General features: G+C 44.0%; 1 protein-coding gene across 7 annotated transcripts in view; it reads right to left on the minus strand.

Annotated features, from left to right (window-relative positions):
- Nucleotides 1–12572, minus strand: part of MEF2D (myocyte enhancer factor 2D) — a 145202-nt gene that overhangs the window by 14203 nt on the left and 118427 nt on the right. For 2 of the 7 annotated variants that reach the window (XM_075607694.1, XM_075607695.1), the window contains 7 exons: nucleotides 11512–11649; nucleotides 11182–11316; nucleotides 8578–8788; nucleotides 6676–6732; nucleotides 1972–2162; nucleotides 965–985; nucleotides 1–43 (listed from right to left, as the gene is read on the minus strand). The exon at nucleotides 1–43 is cut by the window's left edge and continues 110 nt beyond it. In XM_075607694.1, the coding sequence (XP_075463809.1) occupies nucleotides 1–43; nucleotides 965–985; nucleotides 1972–2162; nucleotides 6676–6732; nucleotides 8578–8788; nucleotides 11182–11316; nucleotides 11512–11649 (796 nt within the window). The remainder of the gene's footprint in view (nucleotides 44–964; nucleotides 986–1971; nucleotides 2163–6675; nucleotides 6733–8577; nucleotides 8789–11181; nucleotides 11317–11511; nucleotides 11650–12572) is intronic. The other 5 variants (XM_075607697.1, XM_075607698.1, XM_075607696.1 and 2 more) reach the window with 5 other exon arrangements.

A 12572-nucleotide genomic window follows, 5' to 3' on the forward strand; every position in this document is an offset into this window, starting at 1 on the left:
AGTGGGGAGCATCACACGGTGTCTCTGGGGTTAGGTCACAAATCTGTGGTGTGAAAAAAAAAAAGGGCACCAAGATGCTATTTCCTCCAGACATGTTGCTGGAAGAATGGGCTGCCTTCTACTCTCCTACCATAGCCACCCATGTGATTTCCAGCCATCAAAGACTGCTAGGGTGTCTTTTGGGCATGAAGTTAGCGGCCATCCTTCTGACATGCAATCTCTCAAGCCACAAGAGGGTCACGGACCGGTCAGGGCTACGACAAAAGTGATGACCACATGCCTTACTCTTTTATAAAGGGGTTTACTTCCTTGACCATCCAGTGTTGGTTATAAATACCAATATAACGAGCAAATACACATTTATATACACACCCTCATATGTGTACATTATATATGTTCGAAAAAATTATATATATAACAAACAAAAGGATACACCAAAGACAAACATCATAAATATGCAACAACAAAAAAAAGCCTTTCATTGGCCCAACGTTTCAGCCTCGCGGCTGCAGAGGGTAACCGAAACATTGAGCCAATAAAATACATTTTATGGCATATTTTTGGTGTGCCTATCCCTTTGTTATTTTTGTACAGTTCCTAATAGGTTCTCTGATAGCAGCGCCCTCTCCAGTAGTTTGGCTCATACTAGTTAAGTGTCCCCCCCAATCCCTTCACACTATTATATATATATATATATATATATATATATATATATATATATATATATAGAACCCACTACTCATATATACATGTGTATGCGTTCTCTGGGAATTCCTCCTTCTCTGCTTCTCTTGTGCGCAGTCCGCTAAATGATGCCTCTACTTGTATACTTGCATTGTGCGTGAGGAGAGGAGGGAGTGGAGTGTTAGAGAGAAGACGGGGGAAGGGGGACGGGGGGGTTCATACACGGCACAGTTATGAAGAAAGACAAAAAGCACGGCACAGAGCAAGCACGTGGACTCACCATCTCCAACTGCTCCTCCGTCTGAGTGCAAAAAGCAGAGAAACGAGAGAAAGAGAAAAAATTGCAAATAGAATTGTTAAAAAGAGGAACGATCCACAGGGAAAAAGTACCCCGTGGTTGCCAAGCTATGAATACACAGGGACTGTGACACTCCATGTTCAGAGTAATAACTATCAGAACAGATTAAAAACTTTGTACATGTCAAGAGAAAAACTCCAAGAGCATCCTATGCTGCGAAGGCAGTGGACTGACTGGGCCGTGCGCCTATTTTTGGAAACCACTGTAGTAAACTTTCCAGTGCTGGGTAATCTTGCAAGACCTGCCTCATCATCAACCCCATAGCATCCACACCCTACCTGGCCAATCCACTCCTAGACCTGCCTATCTGGCACCGCCAGGCCTTTCCCTTCGTTACCTGCCTCCAATGTCGTTAAGGAAATGCAGCCTTTCCAGAGCTTGAACCACTTCCCTCTAGCCCCCCCGCCCCCATCATATACAGCTTTATCCCGTTTGCAGACAGCATCCGATTACACCTCTCGTACAGAGGTCTAAAAACCAAAGGTGGGTCGATTAATATGGATTTACTCAGATATTGGTCAATGGTTCAATCCCAAGAAGTCTTCCTAAAAGTTTACCTAAGTGAATAAATCCATCTCACTATTAGCTTTATAAAATCGTGTATGCCTTGGGACACAACCAAAACCTTTTTTTTAATAAATATTTTCTTTATATTATCTGTACAGCATTCACATTTTTTATTTTTTCGTATAATGTAAAGGGCTTTCAAACCCTCACACGTTTCTAATTCAACTGAAACTATACACTTGAAGAGGAAGTCTATGAGGTTTTTCCACAACCAATATGGTTACTAGAACTTTGAAGTACAGAGGTGATTGTATCATATTGTATGTAGTAAATGAGAGTGAGTAAGATGTGTCTGCCCAAACCATGGCAGTGGTATCTGCACTGAAGAGCTGTGTGGTGCGAAGGAGGATTCGTATACTCACCAAATGATGCATTAACCCTTTGCCGCCCTGCGAGGTGATAACACGCAAGTCTGGCTTGCGGTTGTTGGCTCCCAGCTGATTGTTCTGGGAGGGAGGAGGTGGGGATTTGGCTGTGATGATTTTACCCAGACTGTTCCCATTGGACACTGGTATGAGGCCCGGGGAGGCCCTGGCACTGATATAGCCATTCCCTGCATGGACAAGACAAACAGAGGGGACATTAGAGAAACTGGCAGAGATGTTACATACCGTAATAAGAGGGGGGGGGAGAGGGAGAAAGGAGGGGGGGAGAGAGGGAGAGAGATGGGGGGGAGAAAGGAGGGGGAGGGAGATGGGGGGAGTGAGGAGGGAGGGGGGAGTGGAGGAGAAAGGGGGATGAGGGTAGAGGACGGGCGGGAGAGAAGGGCATGGAGGAGATGGGGGGGGCGAGGAGGTAGAGGGGAGGGAGGGAGAGGGGGGAGAGGAGGGAGGCAGGGACAGAGAGGAGAGGGGGGATGGGGGAGAGAGGAGGATTTGTTATGAGCTATTCAACTACAGAGGCTGCAGTCCTGTGCTCACATCACAGGAGTCTGGCTGCTGATCACATCATTAATCACCCTTTTAATTGCATTAGATCTGCCCTTAACTTTCTGCAGTGGCACTTCAGCTCAGCGGGGATACGCGACAGTTTAATGATATTAACCCCTTCGCTGCACGATGGGCCTGCAACGCATTGTCGATTCACATCATATTTACTATTAAAAACCGAAAGCCGAGGAGTCTCCCTCTTAATAATGAGGTGGCTTCCAATTGCAAAGTTATTCTACTCCTTAACAATAAAACTGTACAAAAATGATATACTCTAGTGTGCTTTCCCTTTCCATTGCCCGAATAGAAGGGACTCAATGGTACGGTTGCTGCTTGGTACAGTCTCTGCTTTTGACATTGCTGGAAGAGCCTCGTTTCAATCTTTCTACCCTATGGACAGTTACTACGGGTCATATTTACTAAGCCACGTGCTAAACCATGAGTCACTCTATGTTCAAGTGGACAGGCCACAAGGTGCCTTACGGCTTAGCACTGCTCAGTAAATATGTCTCTGAAACCAAAATATTAGACTGTAAGCTCTGTGGGGGTGGAGCATATGCTGAACATATTCTATACACAGTGTAGTGTGCACTGCAGCGCCATATAAGAATAGCATAGAAGAAATATATATATCTCAAATGGAAATATTACAGTATGCTCATTTGCAACAGGTCTGCAACCCTGCCTTTCACCATTATCACCCAGCACACAGTGCTTCCACTGCAGCAAGGGATTATGGGAAATGACTTGCAAATGAGCACAGTGTGCCACCTTTTGCTTCAAATCCATTTTGACATGAACCCCTATAAGCTTATGCTTGCTGCATTGCACAGCTTTTCAGCACAGCCTGGGTTAAGATGCATAGCCAGCAAACCCACCCACAGACAGCTGTTTCGACCTTTTGGGTCTGATCAGTATGAGGCTGTGCTGAAAAGCAGTGATAGTGGTGAAAGGCATGGCTGCAGACCTGTCTAAGACGTGCAAATGAGCATACAGTAATATTTCCATTTGATATATGCTTTACGGTGGAGGTTTTTTTGTCTTTTTTTACCCACCATTACTTGAATAATGTGATATATATATATATATATAGATCTCCTGATGAAGTCTCGCTTGAGACGAAACGCGTAGAGATTGCTGTGGAGCCTACTGTCCAGGTTATATATTTTATTTGCACTCATCTACATTATTGCACTCCTGCTGCTTTGCTAGCATTTTGCTACCAGCCATTCAGACATTCAAGTTCCTGTTTACACTGTGAACTCTCCCCGGCTGAAACCTCGCTGACATCATCGAGTTCACGCGAGACTCTATTCAGTGTATGCTCTGTGTAGCACCGGAGAGAGGGGAAGGCGGCGTCCCTCGTGGCTCTCGGTCCCTGCCAGGACCTAGAGGGGCTATTGTGGCAAGACACACCGCGGACATCACACCGAAGTCCTCCTCCTTGGGTTCCTGCATCTGAACGGGCTGAGTTGTACTCAAAAACGCATTTTTTTCAGCTTTGTTTGTGAGTGTGCATTTTTATCCCTTACTCCAAAAATATATTGTTATACAATTTTACGCTATGAGTGCGCCTGTTTTTTCTGTGTTTTTGTATATATATATATATTTATATATTAAGGTGCTGAGTGGGACCGAGGCGTTACTATACCTCTGTGGAGAAGAAAAGCACAGCACTGGGCAGAGTGTAGGTGTACCAGAGGAGGCTGCCTGTCACAGGCAGTGCCCCCAGGCCCTGCTGCAGTTTCCCGGAGCAGGCAGGAGAGGAATGTAAGGAATGTTACAGTGACGTCAATCCTGACATTCATAGAACCAGCCCGGCCAGAATCTGGGACAGCTGCTCTTAACAGCTGATGGGGAAGGAGGCAAGAGAAGGGGCGCTCCCGACTCACAGGCAGGTATAACCCCCTCTATATTCAGTTACTTCTTTTACTTTGGTGGAGCAGCAGGTCTGGAGGCCCAGAAAGCAGCTGCAGAGTGGCACCAGGTAATCAGAGCCCTGGTAAAGCCACTGGTGAGCAGTGGCCCTGCTAAGCAACACTTATAAGAGCTGCAATAAAGTGAAAGCAATTGGACATTTAACTCCTTCTGTAACAGTTCTCACAAAGACTCGCAAAGTGCATTGACAGTAATAAAATATACAATACACACAGCTCTTGCAAGCGGGTGCCCCCCTGTGTATATCTTCCTTAGGAATTGGTTACTAGTCCTTTATCACTTTACTGTGATATAGAGTTGTTTTCCTCTATTTGTTTTTGGTTGTGTTACCCTAGCGTCGTTAACCATAGAGTGGTAGTGATCATCTTGCACAGGGTGGATGCATCAATATTACAATTTATGTTGTTATTTGGGTTCCTTTAGCCCTGCTGGAATGCACAAGCTTGTTAGCTGCCAGAGGAAATTCAAATGACATATCTACAAGGCACACATGTAGGATTGTGTCCAATCTGATTAGAGGGAGAGGAGATTTAAATGTCCTGGACACCAGCGTGAAACTGGAATTGCATCACTGCCTTTTAGATAAATACCATAAAGAAAGGGCCAGGAAGCTTTCTACTGAATCTAATGATGCTAATTAAATAATATTAATCATATAGACAGTCTGGTTATTTAGTATGTCCATCTAATGTGCTGCAGGGGGTGGAAAGGGTGAAGGAAAGAACGCTGTACTTTTTAGAGTGACATGATGTTAATACATTAATAAGTAAAGTATTTGGTGAATAGGAATATATATATATATATATATATATATATATATATATATATATATATATATATATATATATACACAATAAAGAATATCACTTGTGAGCACATTCACATGTCCTAGACAGGTCTGCAACCCTGCCTTTCAACCATTATCACCTAGCTGGCATACAGTGCTCCCACTGCAGCAAGGGATTCTGGGAAACGACATGCAAATGAGCACACAATGTGTCACCTTTTGCCTGTAAAGCCATTTACATGGAGCCCATATAAGCAAATGCAATGCTGTTCACATCGCTTTTAAGCACAGCATGGGATATGCAAAGCCAGAGAAACCACTCACAGACATGTTTCAACCTTGGGTATCATCAGTGTGAGGTTGGTTGTACTGGCTTTGCAAATGGTGAGCTGGGACCAGGCAGCAGAATGGTGAGCTGGGACCAGGCAGCTGAATGGTGAGCTGGGACCAGGCAGCTGAATGGTGAGCTGGGACCAGGCAGCAGAATGGTGAGCTGGCACCAGGCAGCAGAATGGTGAGCTGGGACCAGGCAGCTAAATGGTGAGCTGGGACCAGGCAGCAGAATGGTGAGCTGGGACCAGGCAGCTGAATGGTGAGCTGGGACCAGGCAGCAGAATGGTGAGCTAGGACCAGGCAGCAGAATGGTGAGCTGGCACCAGGCAGCAGAATGGTGAGCTGGCACCAGGCAGCAGAATGGTGAGATGGCACCAGTACAGAAGCTCATTAGGGGCCGTGCTAGGCTGCTGAGCGACTCTGCATGTGAGCGAATTTGGTTTGCCTGGAATTCAGCTTCAGCTCAGAGGCAATGCAGCAGCAGTCTTTTCTGATCGCAATTTTGTCCGCATTTTATTATAGGACTACCCTACCTTATATAAGAAATCTCTTCTGGTTTCAATTTTGAAAGTCTGATGCTTTGTTTAGGAGATATAAGTGTTTGAAATATTAAGTGTGTGGGATGATAAAATGGAGCTTTTCCCAGAGCCCAGTGCAGTCTAAAGGTCATGACTGTAACCTTAGATGCTAGAGATGAAAAACAAAAAAACAGGATTTTCTTAAAGGACATGCTCAGGGGGCAAGATACTAATATTCTACGAGTTAAACTCAGAGAGGCTTCTGGGAAGATTGCTGCTTTAAGATAGGACCACCCAGGAAGTCATGTGGGGCAGTGGTCCTGATGCACAAATATAGTGGGTGCAGAGTGCTGTGCAGAGTGCTGTTCCAGTTCTCCAACAGATCCCCACATCCTGCTTCTTCCGTCTGGAAACTTCTCACACAGGGGGATCTTCACTACACTGTGATAGTGCCGATCAGGGCCCTACCGCACGGAGACTCCCATTGACTTCAATGAATAACCCTTGCGGTGATTAATCTCACACAATCAGATTTCAGCTGCTGTTTCTTCTTAAACTCACCTACGGGGCTTGGGCAGTTTCCATTCGAGTTGTTCAGGTCTCCTCCTAGCATTGCTCCTATCAACAATGATAACATGTTGGTAAATTGGTAAGGAACGGCACATTAACTGAGCAACTTTCACAGATTAACAGCACTTACTCAAATCCACAGCTGAAATCAAATTTGCAGTGGCCTTTCCTGTTATGCTGAATGAAAAATACCCACGTGTGAGCACATTCACACGTCTCAAGACAATTCTGCCTTTCCCCATTATCTGTTAGCACACAGTGCTTCCACTGCCGCCAGGGATTCTGGGTAATGACATGCAAATGGGCACCTTTGGCTTCTTGTCCATTTGCACACGGATCCTGCAATATCTGCATATACCTGCTGCATTCCACTATATAAACAGTACTGTATTTGCCCTATAGCAAGACAGCTTGGATTGTGAGGTCTCCTACATTCCCTACAATTCCACACAATGAGAAATGTGTTAACGTACAGTATCCAGGCAATATTATTCAGCTGGCAAGAAGAGGGTGTATCGTTAACAGCGTGTTACCTTGAGTCTCAGAATATTGAATAATAGTCATTTTTGTTTTCTATCGATGCCTGTATCAATTACACTTGTATTTCCGTTTCCCTATTTCACTACTTAAAAGGATTGCAGATACCACTAAAGCAGGTGTGGGCAACGCAAGTCCTCAAAGGCCATCAACAGGCCAGGCATTAGGGATATCCCTGCTTCAGCACAGGTGGCTCAATCGGTGGCTCAGTCGAAGACTGTAGTTGCCCACCCGACGATATATGTTATGTACAAACATTTGGTGCAAAACTGAGCTGATCTCTGAAAATGAACAAAACTGAAGCCAAGCATTGATATATCCTACTGATATATCCTGGCTTCTGATATCCTGAGCATGAAAGTGGCATATTCTAAAACCATAGAAAGACAAAAGAAAGCTCGTCTTTAATAAATCAACTACTGTACAGCCAAACGATACGACACTACAGCTAGGTAGTGTGGATGAGCGGATTAGAAGCTCCTGCACGCTGCTGTTCTGAGGTTCTTGGTATTATGCACGTGTTTATGGGCACTTGAAGCATGACTCAGGGGCTGGCTGGCTCCAACTGGAGCTTATTGCTTATGATGGCTGGGGTTCTCAACTCCAGACCTCAAGGCCCTCACCAACCAGTGAGGTTTTAAGGATATCCCTGCTTCAGCACAGGTGGTTCAGTTGAAGACTGAGCCTCTGATTAAGCCACCTGTACTGATGCCGAGATATCCTTAAAACCTGACCTGTTGGGGGGACTTCAGGACTGGATTTGAGCCCCCCTGGATTAAGGTACAATATACGTAAGCAAGGTAAACTGTTCTTCTCAGAGGAAATATTGCACAGCAATGGCCAGGAAATGATCTCCTGGTTAAAAGACTTGGAAACATGATTACAGTGTGAATCTGGGGGTAGCGAAAGGAATATGACTCCGTTCAACTGGCTGCAAAGAATACAGACCGTATACTGTCAGGCTGGCCGGAAAGACGACATATCAACTTAGTTGCAGTATTCTGTGAGAGGTGGCTGTTCACAATATTGTCATTGTACATAGAGACATAGCAAAACATTTGCTATATACATTGCAGTGAAAGGTGTACCGTACTATACAAGGTTGCCAAATATATGTAGGGGGCTGTACAATAACCAAGGAGAACCATTAGTGAGTGTTACCTGCCCTTCAAAAAAGTATCCATATTTCTTCGAGGTTTAAGAGCCCCTGCCAGCAAGTCATTTTATCTCCTTGTGCTGAAGCACACAGTGTGTTTAGATGAGAGCTGCTCTCCCTGTGGTCACTGCTGATCTCATGAGCAGCACAGATAGTGCTTGGTAGGAGGGACAATGCATGGTTTGGTGCTCTGCTCTCACCTGCGCTGGCTGGCCTCTGCGGCAGCCCTGGCGACACTGTGTTCCTCTGCAAGGACGACTGCTGTGGTGACAGGAGTCTTGGGTCAGTCAGGGAGGAGGTCATCAGCGACTGTGTGACCAGTGAGCCCCCCTGGTTACTGAAGTGCAGGGTGTTCTGGTTGGTCACTGGAACAGTAACTGGCATGGCAAAGTTCGGGGCTGGCACTGCGGACTGAACACACACAGATTATCAGCTGATGACATTAATCACAGCCATTTGCACATGGGTTAATGCCCTACCGGTGAAGCTGGAATACTTATCAGCTGGAAACCCCCACCCCCCACCCATCCTTATGCTTTCTATCCCTTTGGCCACTGCCCTCCCTTACAATCCCAATTCCTGCTATGGATCAGCAGTGGGGCTATAATAACAGCTTCGCTGCAGGGGAAATCTGCATGGCATGGGGTTAGCTCAGTTGGTCTGCGGAGTTTAGAAACCAACCTGATCACTGGGTATTTTTCACCCCGCTTTGCAGCTGTTGTGCAATGGGACCATGCAGTGATTAATACCTCTCCTTCCCTCCCTAACAAAAAAGATGTGGGGCAATAGTTGCTTCAATGGGGGAGATTCACAATGCGCTGATGCAGGTGAATTGACGAATGGCAGCTGATGGCATTGTGAATCCTGGTGTATATAGATCTCATAGCTGTGCCACAAACCCACACCCCTACTTGACAAACCATTATAATAACCCACACCAGGTATAATGCCCAAGATATGTATGACAATGGTCTATGTGGGGTAAGCATCACTAAGAAATTATCCACTCAAATGCAGGTGTTTGTTTGCCCAGGGTTCATGCTCAAAGTGCCTTAATTTAACCGCTTCCCTGCCAACGCTGCCTGCAATGCGTTGCAGGGGAAAACGAAGCAAGAAAGAGCGCAGGTCTCCAATGCACGTCTGCTGCAAAGTAAATGGTATTAGTGGTCAGTGGAGAGTCAAAGCTGGTTAAGGAAATCTCTGCCAAATGAAACCAGGGTCACGCACACATCACCGACAATACGGTTACTGGTTTAAGTGTGTATTAATCAGAGGGCTGGATGGATTTGGCACCCAAAGGACGCATTGCACTGAACAGGTCCCTCAACTAGAATTTATATGAATAAAATACATTGACCCATTCTCGCTTAGCAGTGCGGCACCCCCTTTCGACACCGGAAGACACCTTTACTTGAATAGCTTTTAAAGGTGTCTTCCGACACTGCACCCCTTAGTAAACATGGGCCATTACATTACAAATTAGTTATGGCCACAGTATTAACCCCTTTGAGGACAGATGGGCCCTGTCCTGCCTTAAATTGTCCGCCAATCTCTGTGCCACAAATTGTGCCCCGCAGCTTATAAGAGTATTGAGCAAACCAAGGCCAAGAAGCAGAGCCATGCATAACACACCCCCTTCACTCCAACTCCACTACTGCTGGACGGCTCAACGCATTGCAGGCCCGTTCAGCGGCAGAAGGGTTAAGTGTTCATGTTTGATAAAGCAGCATTGCAGGGTTCATCAAATACCTCATTCTCTGCACTAGTGCCCACCCTCAATATTGTCTTAAGGGAACGGAGGTCCCCCGCAGAACTTTGCAGGCTAATCGTATTGTATGGTTCCCTCCACAGTAATAGTGAGACTCCGTGTGCTTGGTTTAAAGGGACTGAGAGGGCTCAGTATGAGATAATTGCGCATGCCCTGAATTTATTCCCTTTATAGTTACAGGGAAAATGTTTCACCGGTTTTAAAACAAGACCAGTGTACATGATCACAATCCTTCTCTTTGTTACATACAATATAGATAGTGGATAGTTGTGCCCTTTGAGAGTATAAACTCTTCTCGATCTGCGGCTCGCACCCCTGTATAAGGACAAAGTGTGGTCTAGTTAATCGACATGGCCTTAGAAGTGGGTGAATACCGTTTGAAACCCAAGGTCATCTCCACTGGATCTTGGGAAAGTCCCTTATCTCCCTTTGCACCAAACTGCAAAAAAAGGAGATTGCAAGCTCTGCAGGGCAGTCTTCTTATCAGCAATATAAGAAAATGATATGTTATAAGAATCCTTATTTTGATGTACTTGTATTGCATCCATTTTCTAAATGGTCCCACCTAAAAAAAGACTCCTCAACATGGTAACACTAACACAAAATGTTTTGCCAAATAGGCTTCTTAAAAAGTAGATCGGCTTTTCAGTTGATTTTACATCGATCTGTCAAATTTGGAAATGCAACACTCGTGATTTTGGAGTGCTGGGAATAAGAGTGTTTTTTTTAAACTGTTTTTTTGTCTTTAATCATAATGTGCTGCTTGCTTTATTAAGATATCCTACTAGCACGTTCTGGGAACCCTCATTGCTTTTACCAGGAGTCTCACTGATTTGAGTCAGTATTATACCATATCTGTTGGTTGACATTTCTGCGAGTGGTTCGCGCAGGAATTGAACCTACGTGCTTATGTATTCAGGGCCAGCACCCTAACCGCCATGCTGTACACTAGATAGGAAAAAAAACAGGCTAATCTTGATCAATGAACAACCTGCAGTGCTGCTTTGGCCTCTGGTTCACTCCCCAAGGTACTCACTGCGAGTCTATAACTCTGCATCATTTTATCAAACTCCTCGTCAATCTTTTTATACTTCTCCTCCGTCTGCGGAGTCAGCGCAAAAACCTCGTCCGCGTCCGGGCTCTCGTACTCCCTGTGCTTCTTGTTCAGCGCCTGCTTTTTGGGGTTGGGGGGGTTTGGCATTTTTGATGTGTGTATTTTTTTTTTTTTTTTTTTTTTTTGATAGGGTGAAGAAATAATATTTTTTTTGAGGGAGGGGGGAAGGGAAGGGGGGAGGAGGAAAGAAAAACGAACAAAAAAAAAGAAAGAAAGACAAATGAAGAGTTGCTGGAGAGAGGAGGTACTTACACCGTATCGCTTGAACAGTATGTCGAGGTCTTCGCTGGCTTTGCGATATTTGTCTTCCATAAGGGGGCTCTGGTCTATGGAGTCATCTCCGTCAGGTTCAGGGCTGTCACACCCGTTAAAACCTTTCTTTCTTAACGTCTGAAATCATAATAACCAGGAAATGTTCAGCACTGCCTCCACGCACAGGCGCTCTGGGGAAGCATGGAGGCTGCGTGACTCCCTATGGATAGAACGTATTCAGAAATCCTGGGGGGGATACAGTGTTTATTTGGATATGTAGATATTTCTTTTTTTTTTTTAACTAAATAATAGCTTTAGTACTTTGGAGATATATAGATATATATATATATATATATATATATATATATATATATATATATATATATATATATATATATATATATATATATATATATATATATATATATATATATATATACACATATATATACATATATATAATGCAAATAAAAAAAATATATACCCACACGTATGTATCTTTATTTGTATAGCTATACAAGAACATGCTATTATTACATATATATGCCCACATACACAGACACACACACACACTACATATATATTTTTTTATGCATTTATATTTGCACGCATACAGTATACAGAGACACACTACACATATTTATTATTGTTATTTATTTATATTTGCACACATATACAGACACACACACACACACATACATATATATATATATTTTATTTATATTTGAACACATAGATACACACTACATATATATATTTTTATGTATTTATATTGGCACACATACGGTATACAGAGACACACACACACACACACATATATATTATTATTATTATTATTTATATTTGCACACATATAAAGACACACGTCTACACTTCGCAATAAGACTAAACAAAACAACCCATTATCAGTAGATGATTCCCATAACGGTGATACCTACTGCTTGGTTATTAAGTTATATTCACAAATGATCATTTCTCCTGACTGGGATATTTTGAGCTCTGGTTAGAACGGTGTTTGAGTCTGGCATTCTCCACAGTTCTGGTCTGGTTCCTGCCTTGTA

The sequence above is a fragment of the Ascaphus truei genome, chromosome 7 (genome assembly GCF_040206685.1).
Source record: "Ascaphus truei isolate aAscTru1 chromosome 7, aAscTru1.hap1, whole genome shotgun sequence".
NCBI classification, from domain to species: domain Eukaryota; kingdom Metazoa; phylum Chordata; class Amphibia; order Anura; family Ascaphidae; genus Ascaphus; species Ascaphus truei.